We start from the raw sequence: 14,377 nt of genomic DNA, 5'->3' as shown, positions 1-14,377 counted from the left end.
AAATTAGTAAAAAGTTAATATTTTACTTATAACTTATAATTATACCAATTTAAATGTGCCATTTGTTTTAGGGAAAATAATATATAACAATTGCTGATGTGTTTTATAGATTTTAACAATGATCAGAAACTAAGGCAATCAAATGTATGTCAATACAAAGTTTACAGGGCACACCAAAATCCCTGTAAAGACAAGAAAATAATGCTTAAATTGACACCTTATACTAACTGCTAATACTAATGCAGTGTCTAAAACATAACAACCTTCATTTTAAAGATTATAATCGTACCTTCTTTTTTTGATGATCCACTTCACATGTTTTACCATTCTCTTCCTTCATGCTTTTGGTACACATTACTTTGTCCCTTACTGATTCAGAGGAATGGCTGGCCTTCTTCAGTTTTGGACGTTTTTTGGGAATCTTTTGTGTTTTCTGCTCCTGCAATGCATCCCCAGTCTCTTTGGTTCCATTTTTTGTTTCAACATGGGCAGAAGTGGTACACTGTCCATTAAGAAAGGCCAAAGTTATCCCTTCCAACTTAACACATGGAGACAGACCTTTGAACTCATTCTGGTCCTCCCTCTTGCCACAAAGTTCAGGCTCTGGGTAACTTTGGCATTCCTGAAAAGGGACTTCTTTAGAGTTAAAGCCTATGCGAGAAAAGCCACTCACCTTGGAAGCTATTAAGAACTTATTGCTGAGATCATGATCACCTCTGACTTCCTTGACCATATCTCCTGAAACATTTTCCAATTTGTTTTGTTCACTGTTATGTACTGCTCCTTCTTTGTTATGGGATGCTGCGAAAGTTTTACAAGTGGCATGTTTTGGGGTACATGGTTCAACCCTTAAATCAAAAGGTACCACTTTGTTTGATGTTGTATGGATCACAGTCTTACTGCCAGATCCCCCAGACTTCTGACATGATAGATTTCCCTGGCAATAATCACCTACAGAAGAACTCACTGGAGTATCAGTTATTCTAGTTTTGATGACAGACTCCAGGTTTATTAAAGATGATTCTAATTTGTTCTCATTTTCTGTCACTGAGAGGTGTAGGCCTAATGTATCTGTCAATTCACTGTCTGGAACAGGCTGTTTTTCATTCATAGAAGTTGGTAACTGGTCTTGGAGTTTTCCTTGAACTAGATTTGTCTGTGTGGATGAGATACATTTGAGAGGTATGTGAATTGTCTGCTGTAATACCGATTGTGACTGTGGACATATGGTTTTTGAAGTGCCAAGTTTGCAATGAGAATATAAAGTAGTTGGAACAGTCACCAGTAAAGGAAATGTTTCCTGGGTAGAACCAAGCCCGTTTCCAGATGAATGATCACTGCTAGGTTTCTTAGACATACAGTTCTGTTGTAAATTGTTAGAAAAATGTTGAGTTGATTTAACACCAGAAAGCAAAGTCTTCTGTTCCTTTTGGTCAATTATTGAGATTGTTTCTTGCTTGGCAACACTATGAAGATCCTCCACAAAACCACCTTTTCCATCTTTGGTTTGCAAGGTGGAAGCAAGAACTGGGTTTGCTACACCAACATAAGTTCCCAGTACAGTTCCAACAGAACTGTGTAATGGAGTCTTAATCCAGGATGCAGGAGCTTCCTTGGGCTGACAAGACAACTGATCCCCTGATTTTTTTGGATGCACTCCACCATTTCTTACAGAGTCTGGAAATATTATAAATGGAGATGTGAATCCTAAATTGCCTGCCTGAGTCGATGGTAACCGCTTTAAAGAAGAAAGATCATTCTTGCTGGCTTCCATTGGAGTCAGCACAGGCATAGGTGGCGTTTTCCGGAGATCTTTTGCCACCTTCTGCCGCTTAGATTTTGCAGATAAATCAAGGGGTATATCTCTAACTTCAAGAGGAGTGACAACAGGCTGTTCTTCAAGAGAAGGTGGACATTTCATCTGAACATAAGTTAATGGTGGCTTCTCAGTACAGATGTGGAGGGAACTCTTTTCTTTTTCACTGTGAATCTTAGGGTGTGCAGTCAAGGTTGACAGAGAATGTGTGTTTGTTACACTGAGGCAAACTGATGAATGGGAAGCTAATGGAAGAGAGGGCTGGGGGGATGATGCTGCCTGAGGTTGTTTAGTGGGAAGTGACAGTGATAAAGGTGCAGTGACAGAAACAGCAGGTGTGCATAAAACCGTGGCGATATTAGAACTCTTGATGACAGAGGGCAACCCTGATGCAGCAGTACATTTTTCGGAAATGCAAGATGATTTAGACTCAGCAGAAAGTGTTCTGCTTAAGGAAAAGTTAAAATGGTTTGTGCTTAACTTTGTAATCGTGCCAACATTTATATTTTGTAAGTTTTGCTCTGGTACTAATTGTGATGAATTGGCTTCTTTGGAGTTTCCAACAGTCTTTCCCAACGCCACAGGAAGTGTTATCTTACAGAATGGTGATCCACAGCTTGTAGATGGTGTAAATGCCATAGGCTGAGCTTGGTTAAATAGTGAAGGGCATTGAAATGCTGTAGAAAGATTGACTAAAGGCTGGGCCTGTTTCAGCGGCAGACTTGCTCTTTTTGCTGATCCAGTTGCACTAAAGCAAGGGCTCATTGGCAAATTAAGACAGTTCATAGGGCCTGCAGGCCACTGCTGTCCAGGGATAGCTGTAATGCAATCTGAAGTAAGCTTAGACTCCTCACCTTTCTCAGACAGTGCCCTTTTTGCAGAGGATATATTTGATGATAGTGCTTTGTCCTGAATATTTGAGACAATACATTGAGTGTACCTGCTGTCATCACAAACCACAACCTCAGATGGTGTATCTTGAACACTGTTTGATGTTTGATTCGACAACCCCATTGATACGGCTGGTCGCACATCTGTAAGTTCAGAAGATGTGGAGTCTATAGGGCAACGTCCAACCATATTCTCTAACATTGCCAAAGAAGTGCCATCTTCCTTGTTACCTTCTTCTCTATCCTCATTGCTCATCTGATTAGAGTTCACCTTAAAGTTTAACAAACACAGCAAAGAAAAAAATTAGTATTTTCTTACATAACTCAAGAATTTAACTGGGGGAATTTTACAACATAAATTCCTTCAATTTTTTGTTTTTTTTTACCAAATCTGGACATCTTTAGTCACAACATATGCAGCAGTTCACAAGATTAGTCTTGTTACTTTCCATAAATAATAAAATAATTTTGTCCACTGAAAAAGAGAATTTCAAATAAAGAATAACATTTCACAAATGTATTGTGAAATTCAATGGCAAATATTTACAATTTTGAATCAAACTACAGTTTTCCCTCTATAACTTTCTGATATTAAAGTAGTTATGTGTGCAACGTGATTCCACTATTGGCAAGAAAGTATTGCTGCACTCTTTAAAGGGTTTGACACACATCTGTCTGCATTTTTCTAGAAGATTATGAGCAAACAGAAGAGTTCCATCCATCCATTATCCAACCCGCTATATCCCAACTACAGGGTCACGGGGGGTCTGCTGGAGACAATCCCAGCCAGCACAGGGCGCAAGGCAGGAAACAAACCCTGGGCAGGGTGCCAGCGCACCACAGAACAGAAGAGTTTTTCTTTTCAAATCTGACAAGTCCAAATAAAATTGCTATATTCCACCAATCACTAAGCTATTTTATGCCACTTACCTTAAAGATAATTAACACTTATTTCGACATTCCACAAATTTCATTTTTCAGTCTCAAAGACTAGAAACACTAAAATATTTTTTTTTCCAAATCACAGGAGCTACTCAGTTAAATTTCACTACCCATATTATCACTTTTGAAAAACCGCAATTATTATGTTAAGGATTTGTATTTGCCTGATAGATGTTAACACAGGATTTCCTGCTAGGAGTAAAACACTGTCACATATACTATTGCTAAGCAAAATAATTGCAAATTAAGCTTACTATGTAGGGTACAAAGAAACAGTTTGACATGGTATTCCCTTCACCTCCTCATCAAAAACAACTGAATAAGAAAGAGAGGTAATTATCTGGATATTTAAACTAACAGTGCCACAAAACAGGTTAAAGAAATTATTGATCTACCTTCTGATTAAAAGAAAACAAAATGAGTATGGATCTGTGAAATTGAAATTAAGAAGCCCCATTACCTGTAAAGGAGAAGTGTTACTGCAACATTCTTTAATTGTCAGCTGTGTAGCTGTTTGGGTTGTATCCTCCTCTGCGAAAGATGTCTTTCTGATAAAGAAATAAATAAAAAGTGTGAATAAACAAAATCCACAAAATAAATACATATTCCAAAAGACTTGCTTTTTATATTTAAAACAAACAAATAAATAGATTCAAGTCTAAAATGTGGTCTGAATGCATCATCCATTTTGTAATAGAAAAGTGTAGCAAACTGGAGGTTGCAGTACAAAGAATAATTTAGGATGAATCACTTTAGTTACAGCAACATTGATTGGGGTGAAAATTTCAAATATTTAAAAGCTAAACAGAGAAAGGAGAAACAATGCATCTTTACCAGTATTACTTGTCTAAGCTCTTTCTGATTTACTGATAAAAATTCAGTTTGTTATTGCTACATTACATGAAAAAACAGCTAACTTGTAACACAATTATTGTGAAAATCTGCTTTGGGTTTCTCCACAAACTTTTATTGTATGGTTCATCATCCAAGTATTTAAGGTTTACTTGAGAATAATATAACCTAAACTAAATAACTTCCACCTGTAGGAAGCCAGAATGGAAAGAATCATAGTTGGAGACAATTATTCACATATCTTAATAGCAGTAAGCTTAAATTTTAAGTTCCACACCTCTGGACTGCAAAGCAATCATAATGAAACATACATAGGAATACTGCAGAATTTAAAAGTTTATTTTCTAATAATTAACGATAGTCTTTATACTTTCAGATTACATACTTGTTTTAACTTTTATGCTTAAAGAACACTTGAAAACATAGTTCCAAAAGAAAATAATCTTTACATTTCACAAAGCAGTCAAGAAATAGAATAGAATACTGTTAAATAAGACTTGTCTTTATCACTGTCATTTCATTAAAATGGGTCCAAAATATCATTTAATTTTTTAGAAAGTTATATAATTTTAAACTAATAACATTGCTTTAAAATGAAATAAGCAAAGATCCATGTAGAACACACACTATGGATCCTACTTATATTTAAACATAAAAAAAAACAAAAAACACAAGATTCAAAAGTTGGGCTAACCAGCTTCAGTAAATGGATGGGCGAACAGCTTATAAAACAGCATGTGATATGGATTGCTGTAGACTTGGGAGAATAAAATACACTCATACTCTTCTTCTCCAGCAATATAAAGAGGCACACGCTAATAGCCAAGAGATTAACTTTGACATGAAATACTAATCAGAGCATAAAATATTGTTACAAAAATAGCATAGTCTCCAAAATTGAAATACAACTACCTTGGTGTAAAACAAAAGAACTCTTGGCTAATCACAACTTTATCTTCAATATTATTTCAAATTCTTACTGTAAAAATGTAGAAACAGACAAAAATTCTTACATGCTACAGAAACTGTGCCTGAATTCACCATAATAGAGACACTGATTTGGTTCAAAACTTTCTTCCACGTAGCTTTGTGCACTAACATAATTGTATTTAAAATCACCTTGTGCACACTAGCCTACTGCTTCATCCGGCGCCCAGTCACTATCCAGGTAGAGTTTGCACATTCTTGCTATGTCTGCATGTTTTTTCTCCAGGTACCCTGAATGAACTGGTTACAATTCTTTCATGTTTTCAATCACTTTAAATTATTTTAATCATACTCAAGTGAAACATCCATTTACATATTTTCTATGGATACATTGAAAAAAAAAGTGTTAACAAGCATCAATATGTGGTAGGAACATCTGTCAAGAGATGGGATACAAAATTACATTGTAGCTATTCATCTCTCAAAGATGACCAAGGGCTAGCCAACTCTCACCAATAGTGATAGTAGAAAATACTGCCACAGTGGAGTTAATCATACTGTAGAATAGAAGAGTGACGGTGCATGAAATAGAAGACACTAAACAGATTAATTATGGTTCATTTGAATCAGTTCTTCATGAACAATTAAATATGAGAAAGATCTGTGTACGCTGGGTACATTGAATTTTGACTTTTGAAATGAAGCATCACTACATACAATATTCCTAGGAAGATTTCAACGAATAAATATGGACTGGAAAAGATTTTGCAAGTATTTCATGACCCGGACGGAGTTCAAACAACAGTCTTAACAATGGGAACATGGCGATTCTCCAAATCCCAATTGAGTATATGATCACATGAACTTTTTTATAATAGTGCAGCTATAGTACTTATTAATTGCATTGCTCAGATGCCTACATAACTGGTCTATAAAATACTAATGTTTGCTGCAATCCATTAGGGAAAAGCAGTAAGGGATATTTGTCAACCAGTTTACTTCTGCTTTATGACAATCCCAAAGCCACAAACCAAAGGGATGCAAAGACTGCTCTGCAAAACCGTGAATATGTTATTGATACTATATAGGGATCATGGCCACATATGAACATCCACACTAACAAAAAGACAGAATAGACACCACTCCACAAGTGGCCAAATCATGTTCATGTATATTTAAAACTGTTCAAAATTTGAAATTGAAATTTTGACCCCATCACAATTACCATAGTTACTATACAGTTGCAACATTAGAGTTATAATGTTCTAATCAAATCGACAAAGGAGAAAAATTCAAAGAGGGGAAAACTTAAAAAAATATATACAAATAATGTAATAACAAAAAATGCAGTAAATGCAACAGCTGAGTATTTATGTTTTGAAAGGGAATCATTACCCATGCTGATGTTGAAAACACAAGCACAAGGTGAAAGGTATTTAGGCAAAGGGAACCCTCCATGATGGCTGTTGCTTTCATCTGGCATGCCAAAAGAAGAAAGCAGTATGAAAACAAATAATGTAAGTTGTTTTCTGAAAAAATAAACCGATGTTTAAAAAAAAGTAAAACTGATAGTGTACCCAGTCTAATGGATACCTTTTAGGTCAATCTTTTGTCCATTCTCTACTGGCACTATTGTGACTGATGGCCCCCAACACCCATGTTGCTATTGCACACTTAGAGATGCATATCAAGGCCAGCTATGAATCAGTTCTGCATTAAAACACTTTTGGAATAAATCTAAATAATTATTTTTTAAATACATACAGTTAGGTTCATAAATATTTGGACAAAGACAACTTTTTTCTAATTTTGGTTCTGTACATTACCACAATGAATTTTAAATGAAACAACTCAAATGCAGTTGAAGTGCAGACTTTCAGCTTTAATTCAGTGGGCTGAACAAAAAGATTGCATAAAAATGTGAGGGAACTAAAGTGTTTTTTTAACACAATCCCTTTATTTCAGGGGCTCAAAAGTAATTAGACAAATTAAATAACTGGAAATAAAATGTTATTTCTAATACTTGGTTGAAAACCCTTTGCTGGCAATGACAGCCTGAAGTCTTGAACTCATGGACATCACCAGATGCTGGTTTTCCTCCTTTTTAATGCTCTGCCAGGCCTTTACTGCAGCAGCTTTCAGTTGCTGTTTGTTTGTGGGCCTTTCTGTCCGAAGTTTAGTCTTCAACAAGTGAAATGCATGCTCAATTGGGTTAAGATCAGGTGACTGACTTGGCCATTCAAGAATTTTCCACTTCTTTGCTTTAATAAACTCCTGGGTTGCTTTGGCTGTATGTTTTGGGTCATTGTCCATCTGTATCATGAAACACCGCCCAATCAATTTGACTGCATTTAGCTGGATTTGAGCAGACAGTATGTCTCTGAACACCTCAGAATTCATTTGGCTGCTTCTGTCCTGTGTCACATCATCAATAAACACTAGTGTCCCAGTGCCACTGGCAGCCATACGCCAAGCCATCACACTGCCTCCACCGTGTTTTACAGATGATGTGGTATGCTTTGGATAATGAGCTGTTCCACGTCTTCTCCATACTTTTTTCTTGCCATCATTCTGTTAGAGGTTGATCTTGGTTTCATCTGTCCAAAGAATGTTTTTCCAGAACTGTGCTGGCTTTTTTAGATGTTCTTTAGCAAAGTCCAATCTAGCCTTTCTATTCTTGAGGCTTATGAGTAGCTTGCACCTTGCAGTGCATCCTCTGTATTTATCATGCAGTCTTCTTTTTATGGTAGGCTTGGATATCGACACGTCTACCCCCTGGAGAGTGTTGTTCACTTGGTTGGCTGTTGTGAAGGGGTTTCTCTTCACCATGGAAATGATTCTGCAATCATCCACCACTGTTGTCTTCCGTGGACGTCCAGGTCTTTTTGCGTTGCTGAGTTCACCAGTGCTTGCTTTTTTCTCAGGATGTACCAAACTGTAGATTTTGCCACTTGTAATATTATAGCAATGTCTCAGATGGGTTTTTTCTGTTTTCGCAGCTTAAGGATGGCTTCTTTCACCTGCATGGAGAGCTCCTTTGACCGCATGTTGTCTGTTCACAGCAAAATCTTCCACATGCAAGCACCACACCTCAAATCAACTCCAGGCCTTTTATCTGCTTAATTGATAATGACATAATGACGGACTTGCCCACACCTGCCCATGAAATAGCCTTTGAGTCAATTGTCCAATTACTTTTGAGCCCCTGAAATGAAGGATTGTGTTAAAAATGCTTTAGTTGCCTCACATTTTATGCAATCGTTTTTCACCCACTGAATTAAAGCTGAAAGTCTGCACTTCAACTGCATCTGAGTTGTTCCATTTTAAATTCATTGTGGTAATGTACAGAACCAAAATTAGAAAAAAGTTGTCTCTGTTCAAATATTTATGGATCTAACTGTATACACAATACTAGGCTCAAATTATCACTAACAAAGCTGATTTACAAGTATGTTTGTTGTATTGCTTTTTATTTACTTGTAAATTTATTGAATCCTTGACCATGAAAGTGCATATGTATTTGTACAGCAATCAGAACAATTAAGTTGCTGACAGCTGCTATTGTAAACTACGCCACTACAGCCACTGTGAAATATATCCACAGTTGTGGGTGTCCATTAAGCAGTGCCACCAAAAAGTCTTACCTTATAGACCAGAAAGCCTTTACCCTATGTGAAATTATGTAAATTACATTCAGAAATGAAACTAGAATGCTACTTGTATGAAAATAATACTTTTAAATTATAGTCAACATGGGTTTAACAGAAGAACAACATGCAAAATGAACTGGTTAGTATGAAAACCAAAAAGCCCGTCATTGACTTCAGAAAGCAGAAGGCAGACCATACTTCCACATACATCCGAGGAGATGCTGTCGAAACAGGGAGCACTTTTATATTTCCTGGAGTGATTATCACCAAAGAACTTAAGTGGGAACAACACATCTTGGCTCTAATCATAAAGGCTCGCCAGTGCCTCTACTTTCTCAGATGTTTAATGTCAGCTTGCATTCTCCATCTGTTCTCAGAAACTTCTGGAATCCATATTCACTGGATGCGTCACCTGCAAGTATGGCACCTACTTGGGTTAAGATCGTAAAGAGGTGCAGAGGGTGGTGATGGTAGCAACAACAATTACTGGCACCCTTCTATTGATGATATATATATAACACTTTCTGCCATAGAAAGGCAAATGAGATAAATAAAAACCTCAACGATCCCGTACTGCCATTTTCTTATTCCTATCAATTGGCAAACAGTACAGATTATTGACACTCACACCGGTACATTCAGAAACAGTTTCTATATACAGTCCATAAGGTTGCTAAACAGACAAGCTATAAAACAAAAATTGGAACATAACAGTATGTACAGTTGTGCTTGAAAGTTTGTGAACCCTTTAGAATTTTCTATATTTCTCCAAAAATTGACCTAAAATATCATCAGATTTTCACTCAAGTCCTAAAAGTAGATAAAGAGAAACCAGTTAAACAAATGAGACACAAATATTATACTTGGGTCATTTATTTATTGATGAAAATGATCGACTATTACATATTTGGCAAAAGTATGTGAACCTCTAGGATTATCAGTTAGTTTGAAGGTGAAATTTGAGTCAGGTGTTTTCAATCAATGGGATGACAATCAGGTGTGAATGGGCACCCTGTGTTATTTAAAGAACAGGGATCTATCAAAGTCTGCTCTTCACAACACGTTTGTGAAAGTGTATCATGGCACGAACAAAGGAGATTTCTGAGGACCTCAGAAAAAGAGTTGTTGATGCTCATCAGGCTGGAAAAGGTTACAAAACCATCTCTAAAGAGTTTGGACTCCACCAATCCACAGTCAGACAGATTGTGTACAAATGGAGGAAATTCAAGACCATTGTTACCCTCCCCAGGAGTGGTCGACCAATTAAGATCACTCCAAGAGCAAGGCGTGTAATAGTCGCCGAGGTCACAAAAGACCCAAGGGTAACTTCTAAGCAACTGAAGGCCTCTCTCACATTGGCTAATATTCATTTTCATGACTCCACCATCAGAAGAACAATAATGGTGTGCATGGCAGGGCTGCAAGGAGAAAGCCACTGCTTACCAAAAAATACATTGCTGCTCGTCTGCAGTTTGCTAAAGATCACGTGGACAAACCAGAAGGCTATTGGAAGAATGTTTTGTGGACGGATGAGACCAAAATAGAACTTTTTGGTTTAAATGAAAAGAGTTATGTTTGGAGAAAGGAAAACACTGCATTCCAGCATAAGAACCTTATCCCATCTGTGAAACATGGTGGTGGTAGTATCATGGTTTGGGCCTGTTTTGCTGCATCTGGGCCAGGACGGCTTGCCTTCATTGATGGAACAATGAATTCTGAATAATATCAGAGAATTCTAAAGGAAAATATCAGGACATCTGTCCATGAATTGAATCTCAAGAGAAGGTGGGTCATGCAGCAAGACAACGACCCTAAGCACACAAGTCTTTCTACCAAAGAATGGTTAAAGAAGAATAAAGTTAATGTTTTGGAATGGCCAAGTCAAAGTCCTGATCTTAATCCAATTGAAACGTTGTGGAAGGACCTGAAGCGAGCAGTTCATGTGAGGAAACCCACCAACATCCCAGAGTTGAAGCTATTCTGTACGGAGGAATGGGATAAAATTCCTCCAAGCCAGTGTGCAGGAATGATCAAAAGTTACTGGAAATGTTTAGTTGCAGTTATTGCTTCAAAGGGGGGTAACACCAGATACTGAAAGCAAAGGTTCACATACTTTTGCCACTCACAAATATGTAATATTCGATTGTTTTCCTTAATAAATAAATGACCAAGTATAATATTTTTGTCTCATTTGTTTAACTGGTTTCTCTTTATCTACTTTTAGGACTTGAGTGAAAATCTGATGTTTTAGGTCATATTTATGCAGAAATATAGAAAATTCTAAAGGGTTCACAAACTTTCAAGCACAACTGTACATACACACACACATAAAATGATTGAGAACCCTGGTAAAAATAAGTAAAAAGGATTGTAAAAATATCACCTTTTGATGAATTACCTTAATCTTGCACTGGCAAAAATAAGAAAAACACCAACTTTATCTGAAATAAACTTATTCTGAGAAAAAAACAAACCCTCAACAAGAAATAGTTATCTTTAACAAAACCACATGGGCCACAATTACTAGCACCCCCGGATATATTTTTTTGAATAAAGTGTAACTGAAGCATTTTTTCAATTTATATCCGAGTTTTTAGGTCAGTCACAGTGTGTAGAAATTTGCAAGGACAAATCCACGACTTCCTGGATATGAGGCAGCACAGAGGCCGAATTCCCTTATTCAATTATCATTGTGGAAGGATAAGAGAACACATAATTCAAATAAGAGGAAAAAGTGTGTTGACCTTCACAAGTCAGGGAACAGCTATAAAAAACAGCTACTCCCTTAAAAATGACAATATCTGCAGTTAGGCCAATAATTAAAAAGTTCAAATCAACTAGAACTGTTAACATCTTGCCTGAAACAGGATCCAAGGTGTTTTGGCCCCCACATGCAGTACCCAGAACAGCTACAGTGGTAAAAAAATCCACAAGATCACTCTTGAAGAAAAACATAAAAAAATAGCATCTTGGGGTCACTAAGTCTCCAAAACTACCATTAGACGATGCCTCTGTGCCAGCAGATTATTTGGAAGGCATGTCAGTAAATTCTTTCCTGTTAATTAACCACAAATATAAATAATTGGAGTTTGCTAAACTCTACTGGAAATTTGACTGGAACCATGTTCTGTGGTCAAATGAAATGAAAACTGACATTTTAGGCGAACTCTCTCTACACTGAAAAAATCATGATCCACCATTGTCAATTTTGATGGATGTTCTGTGATGTTATGGGGATGTTTTATGTTGAAAGGCCCTGGGAACCTTTTTAGGATATGTCATCATTGACTCCTTGAAATGCCAGGAGTTTTAAAATTTAAATCTGGATGCCTTTGCCAAGAAATAGAATTGGATTGTTATTGGATTTGGATCTTCCAGCAGGACAATTATGCACAATATTATGTCCAAATCAACAAAAAATGGTTAAAGGAACATAAAATTAAACTTCTGCCATAGCTTTATCAGTCCCCGAGTTTAAACCCAATTAAAAAAATTGTGAAGTAAGCTGAAGATGAAGAGTGCTCATGAGAGGACCTACGACCCTTGATGACCTGGAGACCCTGTGTAAACAGGAATGGTCTCAGATTTCCTGTTCTATGTTCTCCAACCTTTTTAAGATGTTATTGGAGAAGATTGTGCTGTTTTATTGGCAAAGGGAGGTTGTTCAAAGTATTAAATATGGGGTTGCCAATCACCAAGACACATGTGGATTTGTAAAAAATACTTCTTGATGAAGGATTATTTTTTCTCAGAATAAATTTACTTCAGTTAACACTAGAATTACCAGAGCTTATGAGAAAACTCGTAGATCCGGCCCACCTTAAATCTGTTCACACCTTTCCGCCAGCATCCTTTGTCCTTTAAATGTGCTGATAAAGACAAGCTGCAAGCAGCTGGCTATTCCATCCCCCCACCGACTTAGAACGTGCACAAACTTCTCCCAGCTCATGCCTTGATTGATTATCTGGCAGTGAAGTGGAGTTTTACAGTGGAAATAATAGATCGTTATTTGGAACACACGCATTTCATGTGTATTCCATTTCTACAGTAATCTGTGTAAACACATTTGTAAAACAGAAATGTTTTTCATATTTTAGTAGTAAATGACAAAATGTAAGCATAAACTATATAATGCACTAAATAAGCTCCTGATCTGACTCTAAGTAACAGCGCCAGCATACATTCACACCCAATCTGACGCTGTTCATTTTCAAATAAAACTGCATTAGTGCGATGATGTTTTCACATATATTGTCTCTTTCTTTCAGGTGTATAATGGAAACCACAGCATAGACAGAAGTGTGTACATTGTAACAGGTACACACGTTGTAAATGTAGGAAGGACGATCCTTGCATGTGTGTGAACTGTTAACATTTGAATCTGATGATTGCATATAGCGCTGAACTTACTGCTCAGTACTATTCTGTCCTCTGCATGTCCTGGAGTAAAAAAGAAGCAGCATACAGCAACATGTGGGGACTGGCAAGATCGGGGGAAAAAAAACACATGGACACCGATTACAAACCGCAAGATGAAAGAAAGAGACAAAATATGGTAAAACATAATCGCACTAATGTAATATTATTTGAAAACGAACAGCGTCAGATCGGGTTTGAATATATGCCCGATCTGACACCGTTCGTTTTCAAATAATATTGCACGTACTGTGCGTTGAAACTGCTGCACTGAATAAGCTCACGCCTTCTATAACAGCACCAGCGTGTATTCAAACCTGATCTGACGCTGTTCATTTTCAAATAATATTGCATGTACTGTGCGTTGAAACGGCTGCACTGAATAAGCTCACGCCTTCTGTAACAGCAACAGCGTGTATTCAAACCCGATCTGACGCTGTTCGTTTTCAAATAATATTGCATTACAGTGATCACTCGCTATATTGCGCTTCGACTTTCGTAGCTTCACTCCATCACGGATTTTAAATGTAAGCATATCCACGGATTTTTCGCTGGTTTGCGGATTTCTGCGGACAATGGGTCTTTTAATTTATGGTACATGCTTCCTCAGTTGGTTTGCCCAGTTGATTTCATACAAGGGAGGCTATTGGTGGAGGGCTGAGAAGCTACCCAATCAGAGCACGTATTACGTATTAAAACTCCTCAATGATATACGATATGCTTTCCGCGCGATGCTTCACATACTTGAAAGCCCGAACAGCACGTATTCATTTTAGATTGTTTGCTTTTCTCTGTCTCTCTCACTCTCTCTGACATTCTCTGATCCTGACGAAGGAAGGGGGAGTGAGCAGAGGCGCTGTTCGCACACTGGCCTAGAGGATACG

At 37.2% G+C, this 14,377-nt stretch overlaps 1 protein-coding gene across 3 annotated transcripts in view; it reads right to left on the bottom strand.

The window, feature by feature from the left end:
• Positions 1-14,377, bottom strand: part of bcorl1 (BCL6 corepressor-like 1) — a 152,391-nt gene that overhangs the window by 40,679 nt on the left and 97,335 nt on the right. For all 3 annotated transcript variants that reach the window (XM_039766045.1, XM_039766047.1, XM_039766046.1), the window contains 2 exons: positions 4,109-4,196; positions 290-2,977 (listed from right to left, as the gene is read on the bottom strand). In XM_039766045.1, the coding sequence (XP_039621979.1) occupies positions 290-2,977; positions 4,109-4,196 (2,776 nt within the window). The remainder of the gene's footprint in view (positions 1-289; positions 2,978-4,108; positions 4,197-14,377) is intronic.

The sequence above is a fragment of the Polypterus senegalus genome, chromosome 10 (assembly GCF_016835505.1).
Source record: "Polypterus senegalus isolate Bchr_013 chromosome 10, ASM1683550v1, whole genome shotgun sequence".
Taxonomy (NCBI): domain Eukaryota; kingdom Metazoa; phylum Chordata; class Cladistia; order Polypteriformes; family Polypteridae; genus Polypterus; species Polypterus senegalus.
The sequence above is the reverse complement of the archived record's forward strand: the minus strand, read 5'-3'. Positions and strand labels throughout refer to the sequence as shown.